The sequence below is a fragment of the Aphelocoma coerulescens genome, chromosome 3 (genome assembly GCF_041296385.1).
Source record: "Aphelocoma coerulescens isolate FSJ_1873_10779 chromosome 3, UR_Acoe_1.0, whole genome shotgun sequence".
NCBI lineage: Eukaryota > Metazoa > Chordata > Aves > Passeriformes > Corvidae > Aphelocoma > Aphelocoma coerulescens.
Genome location: NC_091016.1, coordinates 29,156,436 through 29,180,763, shown reverse-complemented (window position 1 = coordinate 29,180,763; position 24,328 = coordinate 29,156,436). Strand labels below are relative to the sequence as shown.

Genomic DNA, 24,328 nt, shown 5'->3' with positions numbered 1-24,328 from the left:
GCTGTTACTGACTTGGCAGTTTTCCCTTGGACTGGCTCAGAAGGAAGCACCGAGATTCAGGGATTGTGATCTCTACTGCAGTTTCAAGGATTCAACTTTGTCTTAATGCAGACCAGGCCTCCTGTTACACTCACCGAGCCTTAGGAATTGGGATTTTTAAAGTAATGCCTGCACCCTGATATCTGATGATTTTATTGATCGATCTTCATCCCCATAAAGCACTGTTCTGGGGAATTATCATGTTCTGCACTGGGAGGATAGTGCAGCCAGTGTGCATCTTGGGAACCTGATCCCATCTCTAAACTATTCATCTAAATGTATAAATATTTAATTACAGGAACATAATGCCTGTTGTTATGACGGATCTTCCTGCGAACTTCCCAGCAAGTAGTACCCAGACTAATCAGAATATTCCTAAAAGCTAATTAAAAATAAAAACAACTTAATTTTTGCAAGGAGTGTTTTTAAAAGTGTCTGTTGTAATGTCTTTGCTGGACTCCCAGAGTCAATGCACTATGGACTGACTCCCTCGGGAGTGACAATTCTGAGTCATTTTAGCAAAAGAAGAATCTTTCTGAAACCATTTTATTAGTATTGGTTTTAGAGCTCCTTTGAAGACAATCCAGATAACTCGATCCAATTGGTTCTTTTTTTGTTAGCCTTAGTGCTTTTGTGCGTATGCTGGATGGAATGTTCCTTAGAGACCGGTTTTCCTAGAAGTGGTTTAATGTGAAAGACAGAACAAAGTGCAGCAGCAGGTGATGTGGAACAGGCAGCAAAGCCTTCGCATCAGTACTGTTGGCTGGAGGAGGGCGGTGTTGCCTGCCTTTGTAAGGAACCCTTGGGCACGTCTCGGGTCATTAGCCACTAGTACTGGCATCTAATAGTAATATAATAATAGCAAATAATAACTGGCACACGGCATGTCCGTGTCCTTTGCCTATTTAGCATGGGCTTTGTTTCGCTCCTTCCGTCCCGCAGGTGTAAATAACGAAAGAGCAACTACCTGCCCTCCCTGCGGGCGGGCGGCGAGTGCTGTGTCCGAGCCCCGCCGCTGCTCCTCGTTACCCCCTCCTGGAAAACTCCCTGGCCTGCGGGGGACGGCTCTCCCGACCTCACCGAACCTCACGGGGCGTTCGGTGTGCTGCACGGCGGTGCGGTGAGCCCGGAGCCGGCGGCGCTGAGGACGGGCTGCCGAGGAGCCTTCCCCAGCCGCGGGTCCCGGAGCTGCCGTCCCTGAGGAGGCGGGGGAACGCCCTGGCTTCCTCCCCCAGCCCGGGAGCGCCGCCGGCGCGCGGAGCGGGGCGGTGCCGCCGCCGGGGTCTCCCCGCCCGGGGGTTGCCATGAAACCGAAAGCGGCTCCCGCCCGCGGGGGTGGCGGCGGCGGCAGCAGCCGGGGGCGGCGGCAGTAGCGCGTCCTCGCCGCGCCCCCCGCCCGCCGGAGCCGCGCACGGAGCCGCGCCCGCGCAGCCCCGCACCGCGCGCGCCCCGTCGGCAGCGGCGGCCCCCGGGCCCGGCTCGGAGCGCGGCGAGCGCCGGCACAGGTGCGGCGGGGGCGGGCGGGGGGCGCGGCGTGTCGGGGAGCGGGGCTGGGCCCGCGGGCGGCGGGTGCGGGCCGGGCTGGCGGGGGACGACGCCTCCCTGAAGTCCCTCTCCCAGCCCCGCGGTGCAGAGGGAAGTCTGCGCGGGGCTGTTCTTTTCCGCTTAGAGAGGAGGCCCGGGTCGCAAAGCCGAAGTTGGCGCCCCGGGAGTTGTGCGAGGTGCGGCGGAGCCCTCGCCCCTGGCGCCGGGGTTCCCCCCGTGGAGCCGGGCTCAGCCCAGCCTTGCCCCGGATGCGCCACGGCCGCCTCCCCCCGGGGATGCCGGAGGGAAAGGTAGGCCCGGTGCCCGCCCCAGAGGTTGGCAGCGCCGAAATTTTGGGGGCTGGGAAGGAAACAAAGCCGGGACTGCTCGGATGAATGAAGAATGTCTTTGCAGCTCTGATCTTTTCAGAAGGCAGGGAACTGTAACAAGCATCCCCGCTGGTGTCAGCTGAATGCTGCTGGGGGGAGGGAATTTCCCCTCTGTGCGTATGCAGGGAGTCGTCTGATTTTCCTTGATTAACAGCGCTCTGGGAGCATCTTGAAGCAGCAGGCTTTAACCAAACATTTTCAACACTCTTCATATTTAGAAGAAAAAATGAAGAGCTCCTATTGTTGGCACTTCTTGAATTGCTTTGCCTATTGTTAGCTTGGCTGCGCCTTCCCAGTGCCAGCCAAGAACAACTTTCCTCATAACTTCCGTTTAATAAATACGGGATGGCTGAAAGGAGTGCAATGATGTGCTAAAAATAGCTGGGTGTATTCAGGTCAGGCACATCTCCAGGCTGGCAGCAGAAACAAGGTTGTATTTTTAAACCTCCCCTGCTGATTGCAGACAGAGCATGCGGGTTTAGCGATGAAGGTAAAATTGGGGTGCTCTGGGATGCCCTTGTGCATGAGCATTGGCCTGGGTGGTTTTTCACTTCTTCTTATTTTGTCCGAGGACTGCGTTGTATCTTTGCCTTTGAGCTAAGCGTGAGGTGTGGTGATGATGTGCTGCACTCAGCCTAAAACCACCCAGGACAACTTCCTTTGCTGTTAGCCTTGATTATCTTATTTTATTTCTGTTGTGCAGAAAGTGTTTGCTGTGGTTGAGGACCCCTCTGTGTGAGCAGAAGGCAAAACGGCAGCCCTTGGCTGAAGGGAGTTTATAGTTCAAGTCAGGAGGGAGGGACGTGCCTGCATGCGGGAGCAATAGGAGCAGTGCGACCCTCTGGATCACCATGATAGTCAGAAGCCAGTTGTTCCCAGCTGCTGGGCAAAGGAGATCTTGAAGAAAAGATTTGAAGTAGAACAGCCTGCTAATATTTCTCAAAAAAACATCTGCCCTCACAGCACACACTTGCTCAAATACGTAACAAGGAGTCAGTGGAGCCTGTTATCATTGCTTGGGCAGAGAGGAAGCCTTTATATCTCTGGAGGCAATGCAGGGGCAAGTGGAGGGAGACTAGAACAGGCTTTGAAAGTGAAGAGGTTTTGGTGCAGTGGGAAAGTGAAGGGATGGTGAGAGGTGATGTGGTTGTAGCTATGGCTTAGAAAAATTATCTCTGTGGCAGCACGCAGGGTGGATGAATGAATAATATATTACATTGTGAGAGAAATAAGTGTTTGCAAATGAGTGTTTTCCCCATTCCTGGAACTGTTCAAGGCCAGGCTGGATGGGGCTTTGAACAACCTGGTCTAGTGGAAGGTATCCCTGCCCATGGCCAGGTGCTTGGAACGAGACGATCTTTAAGGTCCTTTCCAACCCAAACCCTTAATTCTATGAAAACCAGAGGATGATGGTGATGGACGACAGTTTTGTGTTAGTAGACAAGAAATACTGTGTCATATAAGACATGAAGCAGGAGAAGTTGGTGAGGTATTGTGAGCCTGAGAGAGATTAAGGCAGTGGAACTAAGTGGAACAGGGTCTGGTTGTGTCAGGTTGGGCCACAGGGGCTGTGGAGAAAAAGGGCTGTGGGGGAAGCTTGGGGTCATCATCCTGGGCTGGTCATCATCCACAGCCCGGATATCAGAGGAGAGGCTGAGAGTTCAGCCTGTGCAGGAAGATGGTCTGCAGCAATGGGGCACATCTGTGAGTACCTGGCAGGAAATTTTAGGGTTAGAAACTGAAGAGGTATAAGCTGCTGAAAGATAAGATTCAGAGTAACTGCATGAAGGAAGAAAGAAAAGCTTGTGGCACTCACAAGGTATTTATGGGGTTTAGAGAGGCTAAGGAATCACAGCCAGGAGGGGACAAGATTTTAAAGCTAGAAAGCTGCTGTTGTAGACTTGGACCAAAGGAATTTCAGGAAGTGCAGAGGGCAGAAACCAGGCAGTTCTTTATTTCACCACACAGGCTCCCTAAAGCAGGAGCAGTTCTTACACAGCTGTTAAAGCTATGGGACAGGTCAGGAGCTCTTCATTCTGTACCTCATATTGCTTGGGTCACTTGGCAAAATCCCTTCAGTGGGCAGGTGCACACTTGTAGGGTGCTTCATCTCCTGGACTTTATTTGTGCCCACCTTTAAGTTATCCTATAGCCCTCTGTCTTCCTCAGTTCTTTGTCTGACCCTTTGATGGTTTTGCATAATCATTTATCATCAGGAATCATCTGGCAAGGGAGAGGTGTTCCTTTTTCTGGCTTGTCAGACAGTCTGTGTGAGTTGTAACTTTTCTTGGTGTCCTGATCCTGTGGAGGCAGTTGGTGGTGGCTGCAGGGATTCATATAGCTTCTGCTGTCTCACAGACATTCCATTCTTGGGAGCATTCCTTGCCCAGAGCAGCGTTGCAGCCTGAGGGTGCTGCTGCATGACCCCAGCCAGCTGCCTGGGACACCTTACAGCCAGTGTGCCCTTGGGGTGAGGATTTCAGAACCTCTTCCTTTACTTTCTGAGGCTTTTCTGTCCAAGTTTCTTGGCACCAAGTGTGAAGGGTTAACTGACACTGTTAGTCATCAGTCCCTTATCAGTACCAATGTGCAGTTGTTCCACTCTCTTCCCTCAGCCCAGGAAAGAAGCTAACCTCTTTACCCTGGTGTGTGGCTGGGCTTGGGAAAGTGAGGAAACTTGAGTCATGCTGTATTGTTAATAAAAATGTTGCAAAAATTTCCAGTTTCCCCTGCTCGATATTGCAACAAATACACAAGTGTGTGAGAAACTGTCTGCACCTAAACCACAGTGGTTTTGATATGGGATTGCCCAGAGTGCTCTGTAGTTAAGCATGTTTGTCTCTGGGAGTGGGACTGATAAAGCAAGTTTTTGTGTGTACTGACGTTTGCATATAGGGATTCTGTAAGATTAAGTATGTTGCTGTGAACTTACTTTGCAGAAGATGATATCAAAATATAAAAGTTACTTATTAGTATTATGCAAAGCCACCTAGTGACTAACCAAACCTCAAGGTTAGGAACCATCTGCAAAGCAGTTTTTTCCCAAAGTAGGCGCTGTGAGACATGAAATGGTCAGACCTGTGCTAAGTCATATGGTTCACAGTCTTGTCTGCTATTTCCATGTGCTTGACACTGGAATGTGGCCCTATGAAAGAAACAAAAAAATGCTGTGGCTGCCTGGCTGTGGCAGTATGCTCAGGCAGAGCAGCATGGCTTTCCACTGCCCACTGCTTTTGGACAAGGGGCCATGGGAAAGCACCACTCATGGTTATTACCTCTGTCCTCATGGGAGGGACTTTTTAAGAATACATCCTTTCTCCTGTTGATTTTTTTTTTTTTTTTTTTTAAGAAAAGAAAATGGTAACAATCTTTGCTGTCACCACTTTCCCAACAGCAAGTTCATGGGGTCCCCACCAGCATCTGGGTTTTTACATTAGCAGTGATATCTTCAATGACAGCTGTGGCTAGAAAAATGTGTGTCTGTGTCATCAGACATATGTATGTGTTAAAAAAAAATTTGAGCTCCTCCTACTAATTCAGATGAATAACCATTGAGTTGATTCATAGATTTCTGTATAGATGAATGTAAAGTTCCTTATTAATACTGAGTCAAAGGGTCTGGGTGTGGAAAATTAAAACCAAGAATCTCTTGTGCCTTGAGTAGATATTCATGGCTAAACCGACTGAATGGTCAAATCAGCTGAAGTCCTGAACAGTGTGTCCCCATAGGGCTGAGAAAGAGACGTGAACTTGAAAGCCCCAAAGACCTGGTTCTGCAAAGTTTGTAATGGCCAATTATTTGTTAGGAAAAGCGAGGACTCACTTTGGCTTCAGTACACTTAAAGATAAAAAATTAAAGCCTGTTAATTGCCTTGCTGTCTGTCCCTTACTGTTACTCTTTGTTCAGTAACTTTCTTTATTTTGTTTTTTGTCTCTTCCTTCATTCTGTTTCCTAAGTGCTGTTGCTGTCTGTTCACTCACGTGCATCCTCTTTAGTTTGCTTGAAACTTGGTCAGGGTTTCAGCACTGCGCTTGGTGCTGGAGGAGGTCAAGGGCTGATCACGAACAATAACACTGGCCTGCTGCTCTCTACTCATCTGCAGAGTCAAGCTGTTTAAAATTAAGATCCTGCTGCCACTCAACTTCTCCATTTGGGGTTTTCCCCAAAGCTTCCCAGAAGCAGATGGTGCTTCCTGGAGCTGTGCTTGCAGAGCACTATGCTTTCTGCAGTGCTGCCTGCTCACGACAAATCCAGCTGGATGTGTCCTTCCTTCAGAGCTGCCAGGCTCAGGAAAAGCCTGTGTAGAAGCTGATGTGCTGTTGTAGTGTCAGCCTGGTCAGAGGTGGTGTAGAGTCAACAGCCTGACCAGGAAGCAATCTGGGGACAGGTGCTGATGGCAGGGATGAAAGGATACCTTCTGGGTTGAAAAGTTTCCTTTTCCTTCCACACAGAAGTGAGCTTAGGCTGTGCTGAGAAATGCAACTCAAATTTAATTGATCCCTTAAAGAAGCGACATGCCTACAACTTGGTGCCTTTCCCTTTGCCACTGACTTAATGATGCAATGATTTGTCTGTTCCAGAGCTTTGTGGAAGGTTCAGGAAAACATGCGGTAGGTTGAGACACCTCCTGGGAGGGGAGAAGGAAATTGAAATAGGTTAGAAATGCTCTGGGAGCAAGTTCAGTTAAAGGGAAAAGATGAAAGAGGGTATATGTTGCATTAAGTACAAAGGAGAATAGAAACTTTCTTTGGAACATTAGTATTTTAAATTACAGGAGACTTTAAAATTATTGCTTTTAGAGAAAATATGATATGTTACTTTAGGAAAAGAAGAAAAAAAAGAAAACAAGAGACCAGAAAGCAAAGGAAGAGGGCAGAGGAGGATAAAGAAAGAGTGGGGGTAGGGATGGAGCCTAAGGCACTGCCACGAGGGCAGCACATTTTGGACTGGGGAGGGAGGCTGATGCAAAAAGAGGGAGATGGAGGCTGCCAAGAATCCTGTGTGCACAATTAAGTTCAGACTACAAAACCATTAGGGTTTATGGCCACTTAAGTTATTACAAAACCAAGTAAAATGTTTATTTTCTTAAAATGGATTTGAGAGTCCTGTTTAAATGTGACATGCCTGTGGCATGGGCTGATGTGACCGAGCCAGTGCTGCTGCTTCCTCTGTGAGCCGCCACTTCGCTTCCTGCAATGGGTGGATTCACCCGGCTTTGCCGAGGCTGCTGTGGAGGGATGCACAGGATTGGATCTGGGTTTTTCTTATGTCCTTGTGTGTTTCCTGCTGCCCTTGTACTTTTTCTTTGATCACATCACTCGTCAGTTTTGTGGAAGGTGAAATCTACTCTGTATCTTGGATTCCAGCTGTGAGAAATGTCCTTGGTAACCTTGCGTTGCTCCAGATGGTAAAATCTGCAGTCTGTACACCATTGCAGTAAGGCAAAATACTTTTCAGTGGCTTGCCTTTTATCCTAGCACTTCTAAAACATTTTTATACATGATCTTTTCAAAGCTACTCTGGGGGATTTCCACTCCCTTGCTGTTTTAAAATGCTTGTACTGCTGTGTTAACCACAAAGCTCACACTAGTGCACTCTGTCTCTCTGTCTCTCTCTCGTTTTCTCCCCATTGAGGACCAGCTACAGTTTGCAGGTATGGCTTTACCAAAACGTGTCTTGTTCACGCTGGCAGGAGCTTAACTTTGCCAGAATTGCTTCTCATTTCTGAAGGGCTGTTCAGGGGGTTGTCACACAGGGGTTAGGGGAAGGCTGCAGACCCAAAAACATCTCAGGAACCGAGTTCACTCCCTGTACTGGGGAAGTGGTGCCACAATGTCATAGGGGTGCATGGCAGAGCCTTCTTACTGGGGTTTCTGTTGGTGCTTGGGAAGGTGATAAAACATTCAGGGATTGCCACAGAAGTGATGGCAACAAGGTTATTTTCCAGCTGTGAATGAGGTTATTTTAAGGCATAACAATATTGTGTTGATTAGAAATAGATTTCTTGATAATGCAAAATTAATTAATTAATTATTTTTAGAATCTCCAGGGAAAACAGTAGAGCTGTTCAGCACCAGACGCACTTCATTAGTTGTAAGAGTGTATTTTTAATTTTTTTTTAAATGCTGGATTGTAATCTGTGTCTTAAAAACCTGATGAAGTCCAGTCTTACAGGAATTTATTGTAATGCTTGACTGTACCTCTGTGCAAAGGAAACCCTAGTGTCTTATTCTGCTTAGTGAAAATTTGCCTATGGAGATGAGCAAACTGATGCTTGCTTAGTAAGGTTTTACTGTGCCTTGAGGATGAGGTAATATTACAGTTGGAACTTCAATAGTATAGTGGTGTCTGTATACAAAAGAAAATATTTGTTCTGCTTTCCTCTGCAGCAACATCCCCTGGGGGGGCTCAGGCACATATCATGTAGGAAATTGTTGCTGTTAGAAGTACTCTCTCCTGGGTACCAGCTGGTCACTGCACTGCATCTTTTAAGTGATCAGGACAACAGCAGGGCAGCTCCTGAGGTTCACTTGCTGCCAAGTGAAGTGGGAGTGAGCCTTGAGTTGAGCAGTGGGTCTGTGTTGGTGCAACAGGGGATCCTTTTCCTCCTCAGCCTCTGTGCTGGAAGGACACACACGATGCAGCCAGGGTCCTTCTCCCACATTGGGACTCTGCAAGTGTGTTTTGTTGTCAGCAGTCAAAATGTTCTAGCTCTTCCTGGGCTGGAAGGGACAAGGATGATCCCCCAGTGATGTCAGATGTCATCATCTCCTCTTTTCACATGACTCCATATAACTTGCTATATCTTAATTGTGTATCCCAAACTGTATAAACACTTTTAGTCATTCTTGAGCAAACTCTTACCTCTTCCACTCTGTGGGTTGAGTTGGGGCATATATTTCTTGTCCCCAAACCAGTGGTTTTTGGAGGGGCTTAGAGTAGTAAATCATACAACTTCGTTATTTTAATTCAAAAGTACTGGAGGCAGCTAATCTGTTTATAAGTTTAATAGTTTATAAGGCAGCTTAGAGAGGATTGTTTTAGTGCAAGATCTGTTCCCCTCCATCCTTTTTCTGCCTGTCAGCTCCCAATGAAGTGACTTGATCTTAGACCTCTAAATTTGGCAAAACTTTTCCCACTGTGACTAAGACAGTTCTGATCTACCATAAAAGGTAGATAATTTTAGAGGGAGGGACAGGGCATCTTCTAAGACTTGTCCCTACCAAGTGTCTTAGGGCGAAGCAGTAGAGCTGAACTAGAGCTACAGAAAGGTAGGTGCATAACCTTTTCTCCATGCCCTGTTTTATGTATCACATGGAAGCTGGTAAGTGAGGAAGCGATCAAGGTGTTTTTTACTGGGAATACCCCAGTCCTGGAGGGTGGCTGAGCATCACCCTCCCCTCATGCAGTGAACCTGGCCGAAGCCAGGCTCTCAGCCCCATTTGCTGGGCAGCAGGACCAAGGATCCTGTGTTCTTGTCCATGTGTGATGATCAAATCTGTGATAATGACCTGGATTTTCCTTTCTCAGTCTGGGACATGGTGGCACCCAGTGCCTGTGTCTGGCTCTGCTGTCCTGGAGGTTTTGGCCGTAATGGTGCACTCACAGCTCGTGGTGCTAACCTTTCAGCAGGGCTTGGCTTCATGTGAGAGAAAACAGGAAAAACATATTCTCTTTAAAAAAAGCAACCACATCATAGGGAATGGTTTTTCCTGTGTGCATAAAGCATGTTTTTGTGGCTAGAAGAAGTTAATCTGTCCACAGTAGTTCAATGTGATATCAGGGTTCCACACAGCCTCTGTCATTCTGTCTGCGGGTGCTGTAGGTAGAGAGCAGCAGTGCTGGGGGGAAGCTGTTTGAACATGGCTTTAAAATGTTGATGCAATTTTATATTCTACTAAGTCATGCCAATGCTGATTTTTCTCCTCATTATTATGTTCTGCTCAGTTTCTGAACAATAAGCAATTCTAAGTGTGGAACATTTTACTGGAAAACATTTGGGCTCAGTTTGGTGTGGCGGTAGTTGAAACAGGATAGATCACAATTTATAAAGTTTATTTTTGTTATGAAAATTATTCCACTTGGATTATTTCCAGTGAGGTTAAAGCATCTGCATAGAAAGAGTTGTTCCAGAAGCATTTTGCTTGTGCAGCTAGTGGTGCAGACAGGGGTGGGAAGGTGCTGCTGGGAGCTCTTTGTACTGCACACTGCCTTTGAGCTCCCACCCATTGGTAGCTCTTTATAGGACTTGGGCTTAGCCTCTAGGGATTCATACCACTTTTTTTATGTGTGGGTAGAATTAATTCTATTTATTTCAGTAGAGGGAAATCTTTTTTTTTTTTAATGTGTTTATTTTCAGTCTCCATAGATTGGGTGTTTCTGTGTGTGTGCTGTTGCAATGGAGTTGCAGTGAAAATCGCTTTACAGCATGCACTGTGTCTGCCACAAGAGCATCATTATGCAGCACGAGCTGGCTGCTCTCTGCTATTTTAAACCAGTATTGCAGTTTGCACGTGTGCTGAAAAACTGCAGCATACACAAAGGCAGGACACCTTCCCCTTGCTGGAAGCTGTGAGAAGGAAGAAGTGAAAGCTACCTCAGCCCCTACCTACGCTGGCCAGGCATCAGCGTAAGCAGGAAATTGATTCAGATAACCCTGGGGTGCTCTCACTGTCACAAAAAAGCACTTTTTCCCCTGACAGTTTCCCTTTGGTTTCAGTTCAGAAAGCCCATGCATGGAGCCAAGCCTGAAGTGGGAGCAAAGCTGCTGCAACCTGCCCTGAGTCACTGAGTGCTGGGATGGGAATTACACGCTGCCTGGGATGGTTTGGATCACATCCCACTGAGCGCTGGCTGGCAGTAGGGCTGGCACAGGGCTGCTGTTTCTCAGCTCCTCTGAGTCTCTCCAGCTGATTTACACGGGCATCTCTCCAGCTTGGGCAAAGGATTGCCATCCACAGGCCCCCTCCGGGGGCAGCCCATTTTTTCCAGCAGAACAGCTGCAAATGCTGCAGTAAAGCTCCTGCAAGGCTGGCAGCAGCGGTGATCTCCCTGATCTTCTGGGAACCCAGAGGTTTCCGCTCTGCCCTCTGAGCAGGCAGCCTCCCCTTTCACCTGGGGTGCTCTTTCCTGTGCCCCTGAGGTGTCCTCAGCTGTGCAGTACCATCCTGGGCAATGCTGGGGTGGAGGAGGTGCTTTCATGGAGATGCCAAGAGTCTCCATTTTTAGGAGTGGGATCTGGGTGGGGTGCATTATGAAGGTGTTTAAGGAGATACAGACTCTCATTTCAGCAAGACAGTTGGAAGATGTTGTACCACAGCAGAGTGCTCCTTGCAGAAAGAAACGGGAGTGATTTTGGTTGATATAATGAACAGTGAGAGCTCTGGAGGAGTTTCTGGACAGGATTTTGGGCTGATGACAGTGTTTCTTTTTAATGTGTCCCATAACTTTTTTGCCTAAAACTTCTCACCCCAGCTGGAGTTTCTGGAGTTAGGGAAGATCCCTAAAGGCAAAATGGGTAAAACACAGAAGCTGTTGTTGTAGTAGTTGTTGGTTTTATTTTAGTGTGTTTTTACACATTAGCTTGCTAAGCCATACCATCAGATGATGTAAATGCTGGAGCATAATAGGACTGGGGAGATTGGATGCCAAGTAAATGGGAGAAAGAGCAGTAATAAGAGAGAGGAAGGAAACTTGCTTCAGAGGTGCCACCAACCGATGGCAGAGTGAGTTCTTAGGCAGTTCATCCTGTAGGTGGTCCATGCTCTGGAAATTAATGGTGACAGCTCTCCATCTGCCTTAGAAGCAGCAAGCACACTCTGCTGCTGGCACCTGCTACTGAGGCAGCCCAGACATGAGACTGGTAATCCCTCAGGCTGCATTTTGGCATCCCTGGTTGACATGAGGAAAATAGAATTGCTCCTTATTAGGTGTCAGGGAACTGGGAACCCCGTTTTCAGAGGAGGAAAGATGAGCTGTTTAAAAACGAAAGGAGCAAATGGACAACCATGTCTGGTTTGAAGCAGAAGGCTGTTTATTTGGAGGGATCAAACAGGGTAATTTGCAAACTCCTGTTGGAATAATAAGTCTTGATGGCTGGAATATGATTAGGGCTCATATTCCTGAGGGCTACCAATGTTAGATGATCAGGTGTGCTGGAGTATGTCAGACATTCAGCCTGGTGAAAGGCAAGGAGACTCTCACAAGCTGGGGAGATGAATACTGTGTACAACCACTAACGAGGGTGCTGAGTTACAGGAGCACTTAAATGTTGGCTGTGGAATACATTTTAATTGGTTAAGTGCTTTGGCGTGTTTTTGAATCAGGCACATTATCTGTCCGCAGGATTTCCTTGCCCAGGATGGATTGCTAAAGTAGAAAGGAAAATGGATGTGGCTCTCTGAAGCCTGAGGTGCTCTGTGGCAGCTCACTAATTGCTGCTTTCGTGGGCCACTGCAGCAAGGAGGGAGGGGCAGAGTGTCAGTGCTGGGCACGCTGTTTCATGCCAGACACAAGGTTGTTAATGGTGATGTACTGGCCCTGCTTCCCTCCAAAAGCAGCAAATGCCCTTGGTAACCTTACGGGAGATGAGTGAGAGCTCTCAGAGAGGTGTTGATGCCAGTAAGAGTGACATCAGTGACTGACAGGGTGGGTGGTGCACACAGAGGAGAAATAGCATCCCACAGCACAACTAGAAAACTGAGCACTTCCCTCATGAAATGATCTGGGAGCTCAGGTGTGTTGTGCTTTTGTACAATCCTGTAAGGAAAACGTCTGAGTGCAAAGCTGCAAGAAATACCAACCAGAGTGGCTCTAGGTCTTGAGCTACTTGCAAAAAATAGCAACTGCAAGGTTGAGGGACTGTGGCAGATCTCAAGGTTTGTGACTTAGGGCTTGGAACAAATGTTGATGGTTTTTCCTACTGGAAAAGTAACATTGCATTCCTGTGCTGTGTATGAGTTATGGTAGGTTGAAAGAAAAACTTACATCACACTTCTGATTGCAACCTTGCTTTTCTTCCTTTTTTTTCCCCCACTTCTTTCAGACAGAATTAATACAGCCAAAAACTTGCACATAATTAAGTGAGATCTGAGTATACTCCTATAAATGAATGATCAACAGGAAAAAGAAAGATGTCAAGTTAAGAGGCTTCAACTCCTGTAACACCTAAACTGAAGGTAAAATCCCCCTGCTGCCTTTTTTTTTTTGTATGCTCCTTGCTGTGAACCACAAAGCCATCTCCTGCTTGAACCAGTGCAGTGAACTTGTAAATTCATGTGGGTGGGCTCTACTTTAGGTGGAGACTTTCCTGGTGAACATTAATGCCAAGACTTGGCTTCTGCTTTCCCCAGCTGTGTCTGCGACTCTTGTAGTTTTTTTTGAGACTAAGAACTGCTGCAAGAAAATTTAAAAAAATCAAAACCCAGCCAAACCATAAAAATCTTAATGGAATAATTTTCAGGTTGTGAAGCTCTTTTCCAGAGAAGTGTGCTTTGATGCTTGTTGTGTAATCTTCATTTTGTGGTTCTGTGAGCGTTTTGTTGTTCTTCCATAGCTGGCACCACATTTCCCTCTGAAACCTGTCTCCCCCCTGCAGATGAGAGCCCTCCTGCCAGCAGCAACCTGCTGCAAGCGGTAGCCGAGGCCGAGTGGCTGCCAGGGAGTATTTGAAGAGCTTCTCCCTGTGTCTGCTTCGCTTCCCAGCGCAGCTCCCATGGCCTGTGACGAACCCGCTGCTCTCTCGGGCATCTTCACGCGCCAGAACTCTGCCAGCACCAACTCTCTGGACTTCGAGCCCGACGCCGACTACAAGTTTGTGGAAAGCCTGGAGGAGCGCTACAAGTGCGCCTACTGCCACCTGGTCCTGCACAACCCCCACCAGACGGGATGCGGCCACCGCTTCTGCCAGCAGTGCATTCTTGCTCTGAGGTGAGAGCAAACTCCTCCCGTGCCCGCAAGCTCCCCTTGTTCCCTTTCCTAAAAAAACCAGCCCACATCATCTATAAATGAGCAGTGAGTGCCATAATAATATTACCAACGCAGTAAGAGGCTGAAGGAGTCAGTGGAAGGACTCTGTTGAACCCAGTGACTGTGTGCTCAGTGTTTTAAAGGTGTCTCTAACCCAGTGCTGGTGAACCACAGGGAAGTCAGCGTAAAGAAACTATTGATGTAAGCTGATACGCTGCTGTGTGAGATGCTGCTGTGGTCTGTCTGCCTGCCATTGTGCTCTTCAGAGGAATTTGCTGCATTGATGTCTCACGGTGTTGGTGCTGGTGGTTAGATTAGGCTGTGTTCATTTGCTTCTGCATAATTCCTCTGAATTTAGCAGAATTATAAAACTGATGTTAATATTATCTGATACTGCAGTCAGATCACAAGGCTGCTGGCATACCTCTGCTTGGTACAAATGAGTTTACCCCCCAGACCTGTCTGGGAATACATTATAGGCTGTTTGGTGTACCTGAAGGCAGGATTTCTCCTGGAAAGGCTGCAGAGGAGCCTCTTTACATGGATGGATGTCGCTAATTAGCTTTTGTGAATTTTAGATGCTTCATGTTTGCTGCTTTGTCTCTGTGTTGCCTCCCTTTTGCACTGCCTCAGTGAATGTTTTCCTGCACCCTATGACAGGATTTCTGGAAGCCTTTTAAGAAAGGAGCCATTAGGTCTTCTTTTACTGGTGTAGTAAGGAGGGCACTGCTTCTTCTAGGCAAAGGCTGGGTTTAAAGCACACAATGAGATTTTTTGAGATATGACATTTGTGAGCTGCAGCTGGCCAGAGACTGACTAAGTCCTCTTCATTAAAAAACATCTTGTGGTTTTTACCATTGAACACTCTTAGGACAAACTCTGCTTTCTGTTACATATTCACGGTTGCCGCTTTATGCACTCTTTGAGCTGTGGGCAGAATTTGGCTGTGTAGTTGCCGGATAAAAGTGTTTTCAAAGGACTTTTTTTTTGTTTTTATGGTATCTACTGCTGACTTCTGTCAGAATCAGATTATAGCATAGCCCAATTTCATAAAATAAATTGAATTTCCTGTGGGTTAACACGACTCTTCTTTTGATCTAGAGAGTTAAATGCAGTACCCACCTGTCCTGTCGACAAAGAAACAATAAAAATGCATGAGGTAAGTGGCTATAGCTTTATTTCAGCAGTCAGCATTTACATGGGAAAGGCAAGACAGCTGAGAACAAGGTGGCTTTTAGTCCTCAGAGCAGTTTTTCTGTCTCTGAAATTATGCTAAAGGAAGCAGTGTACTCAATGATGCTTTCCCAGAAAGAAATTATGGCTGTCTAGCTAAAGCTTCATTTTATACTTCATGTTCTGAAGTTATTTCATTTTAGTCTTCTGTTATTTCCAGTAAAGTGTTGAAGAATTTCACAAAGCTTTAAATCTTCTCAAGTCACCAGATGTCTGGTTTTTTATGGAGATTTTATTGACTTGCTTTTTTAATGCCCTGTCTTGCTAGGATATCTTGTTTATCTGATTGTTTTCACTTGGTTATAATTTGCTGTCTTGACTATCTGCATTAGCTCTTATTAGCCCTGAAGATTTAATTTACTTTTGGGTAACTTTTAGAGAAAAAAATAAGTTAATCCTTTTTATTTTGCAAGCTATTGTTGGTTTTGGTTGTTTTGTTTTATAATGGATTCATTTGTCCTTATTTATATTCCAAGACTTGAAAGTGTACTGTATACTTGGTCCTGCCAGAAATTTTCCAGGGAAATAAAATGTCTCCTTCCTCTCTCTCCTACTCCTGATAGGAAATTGTAATCAAACTGTCCACAGGATTTTTGGTTTTCATTTCCCATCTTCTACTTCTTGCAAATTTTAATAACAACAATGCAGGAAGATCTCTAAATAAGACAGAGAGTTTGCTCTGGGGGCTTCATTTGCTTCTGCATATACAGCTGAGAACGGTGCTGCTTCTCAGAGGTGGCAGAAAGGATATCTCAGCACTGCCTCCATCCCAAAGGCACTTGAACATAGTGGAGCATGCACAGAGCTGGTTTGGCTTTTGGGGCATGTTAGCTCCAGTTGCTTTCTTCTAGATACAGGCAGGCTCTGGCAGTGGTTATACAGCTCCTGTGCTACTAGTCCTGCTGGCTGTGGGATGGATCAGCATCTGTGGAATAACTATGCAGGGGAAAAAAACCCCTACAAAACAAATTTCATAAATGGTTTAATTTATAGTTTTAATACAAATTTTCAACATTAATTATTAAGAGCCATAGTCATGATTATGGAGTCTACACTTGAACACTCAGAAGATCTGTAGCGATGTATTGTTCTTTTATATTGTAAGTAATATCCCTTGTTGTGGTGGCCAGTAGAACAGAACATACAGTACAAGGAACAGAGAGTTTTCAGTAAGACAAGTCCCTAGTACCACAAGAACCCACTTTATGTTAGGGTGTCCAGAAAGGCTTCTCCCAGGATGCTTGTTCTGTTAATCTATCCCAGTTTGGATTCCCCAGCTGGCTGTCAGCCTCTACCCCTCCTCACTCCCCCAGAGCTTCCCCATTGGTCCCCATTCCCTGGTCCTGCCTTTTCCCTGTCCCCGGGTAAAACTGTGAGTTTTGGGATCATGTTGGTGTTTGCCTCTGCACCCTTTGACAGTGTAGCAGCAATGAATGCTCCTGCCAGAACGCACACAAATGCCCTTCTCGACTCGTTGTTACCGACTGTAACACTGAACCCACCCGTGTGGCTGTGGGGGCACATGGGACCCCACGGAGCTGGGCAGGGACAGTATTACCATGTGACTGCAAATTAAGGCTGGTTTGCTTCCTTTACAGGTATTCAAAGACAACTGCTGTAAAAGGGAAGTTCTCAACTTGCATGTGTTCTGCAAAAACTTTCCTGACTGCAATTCAAAAGTAATTCTGGGACGATATCAGGTTGGTTTGCTTGATCAAATTTTGAAGCCTTTGATTTTCATGACAGCCCTATTTATTTATGATTAGCTAAATTCCCATGATTGTCTTCAGAGTTATTGTAGCAATGTGGTTTAAAGTAGCAAATATTACAGCTGTTAGCTTGTTCCTGAGGGAACAAGCTGGGAGCCAAAGGGGTTGCCTTAGGGCTTTTTTCTTTTTTAAATAAGAATCATTTGCTTTATGTAGCCTTAGTAAATTACAGCATCCATTCATATTCTGAATGCTTAGGTGATTGTTGATTCAAGGAAACGTGCCAGGTCACACTGGCCATTTGGCATTTAATCTGCTGGTGTGTGTTGCAGGAGCATCTCCAGCAGTGTTTGTTTCAAAGCATGCAATGCACTAATGATGGATGCCCAGATCAAATTCTTCGCAAAGACTTGAAAGAGCACTTGAGCCAGCACTGTAAATTCCGAGAAGAGATGTGCCAGTACTGTAATACGTATGTGGTGTTAATTAACATAAAGGTAAGATTATGAAGCATTCCCAGGAATCCATAGCACCTGTTTCCCCTTGATACTGCTGAGTGAAAAGTTTCCAGCATTGCAGTGGCACTTAACACCTGATACAAAATTTGGCTGAGTAGCTGAAGGTGAAAGTATAATAACTGTGCTTTAAATAATACCAATTATTGATGCTCTCTTATGAACACCAAGGTGATATGTGGCTTGTATTTGTATGTTTGGGATTTCTTTTTGCATAGCTTCCTCTGCATATACTACTTTAAAAAAATAAAACCATTGCCTTGTTCTGTTCCTTTTTCTTCAGAATCATGAGAAAAATGACTGTCCTGATTATCCTGTGCCTTGTCTCCAAAACTGTTCACAAATAATTCTGAAAAAAGAGGTACAATTATTTTTTTTCACATATTGCAATTCAGCAGATCACACATGTTTATGAAAACTGAAAGCAATGTTGCAGACCACATTTGCCCGTGCCAATAAAATTTCATTGCTCTAAGTGTTTCCTTTGTTTGATCCTAAAAGGGATATATCTCCCATCTTTTAAGTGGATTATTCTGTCACTGCAAGCCATTGGTGTTTTGCAGAATGGAAAAATACCTGGCTTGCTTATTGATTCTGAATACTCTTTTTCCTGTTAGGTGATTGGTAGTGTCACGACAGTGGCCTTTATTCACCCTTTGTGCAGGCATTTAGATTTTATTAGTGCTTCAAATTACCAAGTAATTATTTAATCACAACCTTCTTTGTTAATACCTGCAGATCGAAAAGCACCATGCTGTGTGTCCTGAGGCAGAAGTGGACTGCCCATATAAGCAGTACGGCTGTCATGTAAAGGTACTGTTTTACAGATCTTTGTCTGCACAAGGACTGGACTCTGTCTCCCAAACCAAGCAGAATAATTAAAATAACCAGTTGGTGTCCTTTCACAGCCATTTCTGCTAAGATGCCATCCTAGAAAATCAGGACTGCCTTTCCCTCACTTTCAAAGCATAAAGGAGACATTTTGAATGTTTGCATTAATAAATTTTTTACTGACAGCTTCAAAAATCTGCTTATCTTACTATTTTATTTTTTCACTTCCCCCCTCTGCATCACTAAGGTTAAAAGAGGGAAACTTGCTGAACATGAAAACAGTGCCCTGAGGGAACACATGCTGCAGATTTTAGACAAGAACTCCCGGTTGGAAGAACAGGTAAGTCATATTTAATAAGCACTCTTCAGCAGTTCTTGACTTGTTAGAGGATGATATGAGAGTCTACATTTGTTGCCTGGTTTAGCTCAGCTACATTTTAAAAGACTGTTTTTATGGTCTTTTCACATCTCAGAAGACAGCATAAGCTCTTCTAGGGAAGTCAGTCAATTACAGGGAAAGCTCTCTGTGCCCAGGCATATACATTCTCCACTAGGCACAGTGGGAGGCTCCTTGCCATTGCTCACCTCATTTGCTTTCAGTCTCTGCTTTACACTGGATATGACGTTTAGAGATAAAGTATTTTAAAGTTTCATTGACTGGCCAGGTTACCTGCTCTGTGTGGAGGCAGCATGGAGGACACCAGAACCAGCTGCAAGCATCTTTCTGCTCATGATCACTTCTTTGGCTCCCAGCAGGTGACACTGGGTGTAGGCCCAGTCCTGCTAAACTGAATGCATCCAAGCTGATAGTGAACTTACTCTTTGCTTGTTTATGCAAGAAATAAGCATCCCAAAGTGCTGTAACTTGGTTTTGAAGTGTGTATCCCTCACTGACTCATCTCTTCGGCTGGTTAGACCTCCGTAGAGGAAAAAAATCTGTATACATACACACAGAAACGCACATGCACGTGTGCATGTAAATATGTATTACCCCACTGCAGAGCTGAATGGATCATCATGATGGAAATGAGAGATGGGAGCCTCTTTTCACTTGTAGCCACACAGATCTATTCAAGAGTCTGATACCTTACGTTCAATTCTTGCCAGTGCTTATCCACGAATAGTGAATTAAGGAGTGCTTTATCTAGCTCACTTAGAGGATTTGCATTGTAAACTTTTCCACTCTCTCTTATATAGTCACATATTTTATAATTTCTTCATTGTATGTTTTGGTGTTCCTTAGCTTTTATACTCTGATTTTTCCATCTGTAGATATCTGACCTGTATAAGAGCCTGGAATGTAAAGAGATTAAAATCCAGCAGCTAGCAGATGCCATTAAGAAGTGTGAGAAAGAATTCAGACAGTATACACAACTGTTTGGTAACAACAGCAGCTTGATGGTAAGCAGTCAGGTGAGACATTGATTTTACCTTTTTTACCAATTGCTTTCTTGTATCCTGAAATATGTTTCTCCAGTAATAGTTGTCATTAATAGCACAGCAATAACAAATCTCCTCAAGACCTTCTCAATTTTTTACAGTACGGCATTGTCTTTTCATTTTAATGGATACAGAAGTTTGGATACATGATCTGGGCAAAAAGCACTGTACAAATCCTCATGGTCAGATGCCCATGGCAAATGTGCAGGTGTAAATTTGAATACTGAGTTGAATGTAGTGATGCAGTGTGAATTGGGTCTGAATGACGGATGGCTTCTCAGTCTATAAATGTGCTGAATTAATCATGAAGGAGCACTGGGATAAATTCCTAAGCAAGCAGAGCACTTTGAATGCATCATATCATTGATACTGCTGATATGCTAAAGACTTCATTATCTTATTCAAAGCAAATAGCTGATTTTATGGATATCTCTTGTCTCTACTTCCCACCCTCTTCCAATGGCATGAACTGGAAAGGCTCTGGCCAGTCACCTGGATAAGTCTGCACGCCTGGAATCACAAGTGAAACAGCTAATACAGATGGCAAACCAGCAGCAAAGTAAATTAGACCTGCGGCCCCTGTTTGACACAATTGAAAACGTGAAACAGAAGATTGCCCTGATGGAGACGTACGACCAGCGCTTGGGTACGTTGGCACTTTCCTGCACAGGCAGGGGGGGTTTGCTCATTTACTGGTGGCTAAGGAGAGACTCTGGTGCTACACTCAGTCAGCTGTAGCTCTTCAGTACAAAGGGCTTTTCTTCTTGCATTCTGAGACCAAACTGTGATGGTGTGTGCATTGTTCTCCCACCTTTCCCTACTACACAACGTCTCCTGAACTCCTGTGACACTGAGCTGGCCTTGGTCTGGCTCATGCACTGTGATGGAGGCCATGGTGCTATTCGGGCATTCTTGGTTTATAGCTGCCAGTTTTTCTTATTCAGCTACCAGCTGCAATTACAGTTTTAAAAAGTTAGCAGCTGTAGTTCAGAGCCTGTACTCAGGCTTGGGTGGATCAGTTTTGCCAGCTTGAGTCTGGGTGCTCATTTTATCCAGGGTTCTGACACTTTTATTTTACCAAATGTCTTTCTCTTTTTTTTTCTATTTCTTTTTTTCCCCTTCTCTCAGTTGTTTTGGAAGATCAGTCCAGCAAACATGATCTCCAGATCAATATTCACAAAGCACAGCTCAATAAAAATGAAGAACGATTTAAGCTTCTGGAAGGCACGTGCTACAATGGGAAATTAATCTGGAAAATCACGGACTACAAGACGAAGAAGAAAGAGGCAGTGGAAGGCCGTGTGCTGTCCATAGCCAGCCAGCCCTTCTACACCAGCCGCTGCGGGTACAGGTTGTGTGCGAGAGCCTACCTGAACGGGGACGGCTCGGGAAAGGGAACGCACATCTCCCTCTACTTCGTGGTCATGAGGGGCGAGTTTGACTCACTGCTCCTGTGGCCTTTCAAGCAGAAAGTTACACTTATGCTTTTGGACCAAAGTGGGAAAAAAAATCACATCGTGGAAGTCTTTAGAGCTGACCCCAACAGCAGCAGTTTCAAAAGGCCGGATGGAGAAATGAATATCGCCTCCGGCTGTCCACGCTTTGTGCCGCACTCAGTCCTGGAGAACACAAAGAACACCTACATCAGAGATGACACTCTCTTTTTGAAAGTGGTTGTGGATCTAACTGATCTGGAGGAATTGTGAAAAGCGTGCCCGATTAGTGTGACTTCTGTAACCATGAGGAACTGCTTTTGTGGTGAACACCAGCCCTACGATAGTGAATTACCACCAGTCAAGCTACTGAGAATGTTTCACAGCTTTGGATTTACAGGACAGATAATGAATTGCCAAAGCATGGGCCTTTCCTTTTCTAACCTTTTTTTCAAGACTGCATTTTTAAAGCAGCTAGAAGTCCAGTCTGATGAAGTGAGGCATTTGATCCAGATTGGTTCGGTCCAGGCTGGGGGAAATGCTTGGCTCCCATCACCAGACTGGCGTTTGGAGGTGAAACTCCTCCAGTAAACTCCCTGGAGCCCAGGCAGGCCTATGGGCTCCTCTCCCTCACAGAGAAGTGAAGCCATGCCCAAATGTGCAAGTGCATTTCATCTGTCTGCAATGGAAACATTTCAATATTAGCAAATTCAAATCAATGTGTCTTGATCCCTCTATCTCCTGGATTTTTGAAGCAGGGAGAATGGCTTCAGTTAGGCAGGGAAAACATTTGGCAAGTATCTTGCATCTTTTTTATTTGTTTGAATTGTGTTTTTCCAGAAAGCCCAGAGGAAGGAGCCAATGCCTCTTACTTTTGTAGCCTGTTTTATCAGCTGTACAGGGTACCCCCAGGTCACAACAGCTTTCTTGTGTCCTTTCAGTTCCTGCCTAGTGCCTTGGGACTGGTTTCCATTGGTGGTAAACATCCACAGTCCCCATCTGAAGCCAAAAGCTGCAGGTGCTTCTCACCTCTCAGGACATGGCCAGAGGCAGGGCACTCAGACAGCCTGCCAGCTCTCAGCTGCACTTGTGGAAGAGGGGCAAAACTCCTGTTGTTTTGCTTCCACATCTGTGCAAAATAGATGTTTTCTGGCCTGCCAGCTCTACAAAAGGCAGGAAGAGCTTGGGAAATAGCTCATGTAACATGCACTTTTCCTCTCTCCTAGATGTTTGGGGAAGAAGGGGGAAAATGGACTAGGGAGGGAGGTTCCTGTAAGAACCCAATTTTCATTATCAGTGCAGCTCTAGTGTTTGTTAAAGGATGACACAGCTGCTGACTGTGATGTCTGAAGACCTTACTTTTTATTCCAAGTTCCTTCCATACTGGAAGGCAATGTGTGCATTGTACAGGGTTTACTGGAGACGCACTAAAACCACCAAGATCAGGCACTGAGGAACAGAATACATGTGCCTTTTTAAAGCCCTTTGGGTGCCTGTAAGAGGGTATAATTTTGCATACTCAGTCATTTTGGTATTACAAGTGGCAGAATTTTGCGTCTCTCATCTCTTACAGGTCAGGTAGGGAAACACCATGGCATTATCTGTTGCTCCAAAGCTTATCAAGAGACAGCAAGAAACTAAACTGGGTTTAGAGTAAGAGTAAACTAGGCAGGATAAAAATCAAAACAGGGCACAGACTGAAAGGTGTAAGATAGAAAATTCAGCAGGCCAAACGTGGCAAAATGAAAAATGCCGTTCCTGTTGATACCAACCTAAATAATTCAGGGATTGATACTAAGATGAAGGCAAAATACTTTATTTTGTATCTGCAATCGTATTGCTAGACATTTACTTTCCCACGTGGTTTTCAGGACATAATTCAGATGTATTTTCTAACTCAGGGGTGGAGGGGAAGAGACCTTAGTAATCTGTACCTCATGGTGGGTTGGCACATGTGAAATCTTTGTTTTGATCTAGAAGTCCCTTTTTGGTTTACAATGTCAGGACGTACTGAGCCACCACAGGGGCTTTCCATGTTCCCGGGGACAGATTGTGAGAAACAAATTTTATTCTTGTACCACCACCATTGACCTCAAGAGCTATTTTAGCTGTAAAACAGAACAAATTAGGCGTAAGACCTGGTTACAGAAAGAGCAGGCTTGTTTTGACAGTGGCGTGGCATTCTGTGACATCAGCCCTGAGCCTGGATTTCTTCCATACTTCAGTATTTGTCATGTAACTTTCAAAGTGACACAACTTGCATAATAACCACTAATAACTGATGGGAATGTGCCACCTGTGTGTCCTGGGACTCTCCAGTACACTGAGTGTAAAATACAGAAAGTAATTAAGAGCTCGGACAAGCGAGGGAGGCAAGATGAAAGGGATGTGTGTGGTCTGTGTCCTGGCAAATTCCCAGCCCCCTCCACCTCCACCACCCCAAGTGTAAAATGGGGATAATAATACTTGCAGAAGCGTTAGGGCTATTTAAATGTTTGTGAAGAAGTTTGAGCATGAGAAGAGCTAAGTATTATTAAAACTCCATTTCTAATTGTTAGAGTAGGTGATGGCATAGTGATGTGGATAAGTGTTTAGTGTTTTCCTAGACAGATTTTGAAAGCATGTCTGGTTTTAGGCAGTTCGTACTGCACTCTCTCCTCTACCTACTGGTTGGGTTTAGGTTTTTGCCATGAATATTCCTTTTAAAATTTTGAAGCACAAATTCATCCTGGGTGATGGAAACATCCCTTTTGAAATACTGCCTGTTTTATAAAGAATTCGTTGAGAAAATTAATTTTTTTAAAGACAACCTTCTTTAAATTGGTTCTTTTTAGTACAGAAATTGAGAGATTTATGTTAAAATTTTCAGTGATTTTTTTACTACTTCTAAACAGGGTTTTAAATTTCATCTCATTCCTAATAAAGAAAAAATATGTTGTATAGCATGAATTGTCAGGAAGAATTTTGATGTTGCATGAAGAATACCAAAAAACTTTTCAATAATACTGTACTGGATAAGTAACCAAAAGAGCGTAGGGTATTTCTACATCAGCGTACAGTTTGTTTCTAATGTATTTATTGATAGTTTGTAGTTTGAATATCTCTTACTACAATAGAGGCATTTTTCTAGATGAATGTCTTTACTGTGTACATAAACTAATGTAAGAATAAATAATTTTATCACCCTTCTGGAGTGACTGTGGCCTACATTCCTTTTGGCTGGATTTAAGCAGATTTTAAGGATGTG

General features: G+C 45.0%; 1 protein-coding gene across 4 annotated transcripts; it reads left to right on the top strand.

Moving 5' to 3' along the window:
* The first annotated feature begins 1,486 nt into the window (after positions 1 to 1,486).
* On the top strand, positions 1,487 to 24,274 carry TRAF5 (TNF receptor associated factor 5). Of its 4 annotated transcripts, none has more exons than XM_069009598.1 (12): positions 1,487 to 1,544; positions 13,002 to 13,130; positions 13,550 to 13,881; positions 15,022 to 15,079; positions 16,752 to 16,853; positions 17,195 to 17,359; positions 17,661 to 17,738; positions 18,116 to 18,190; positions 18,456 to 18,548; positions 19,481 to 19,621; positions 20,126 to 20,294; positions 20,777 to 24,274. In XM_069009598.1, the coding sequence occupies exons 3-12, from the start codon at positions 13,667 to 13,669 to the stop codon at positions 21,352 to 21,354; spliced, it is 1,674 nt and encodes a 557-aa protein (XP_068865699.1). In that variant the 5' UTR covers positions 1,487 to 1,544; positions 13,002 to 13,130; positions 13,550 to 13,666; the 3' UTR covers positions 21,355 to 24,274. The 4 variants fall into 4 exon arrangements, with proteins under 4 accessions (XP_068865699.1, XP_068865698.1, XP_068865700.1 ...); XM_069009597.1 differs by having other exon boundaries at positions 1,504 to 1,544; positions 12,998 to 13,130; XM_069009599.1 differs by lacking the exon at positions 1,487 to 1,544 and adding an exon at positions 1,692 to 1,874 and having other exon boundaries at positions 12,998 to 13,130; positions 19,481 to 19,609.
* The last annotated feature ends 54 nt before the right edge of the window (positions 24,275 to 24,328 follow it).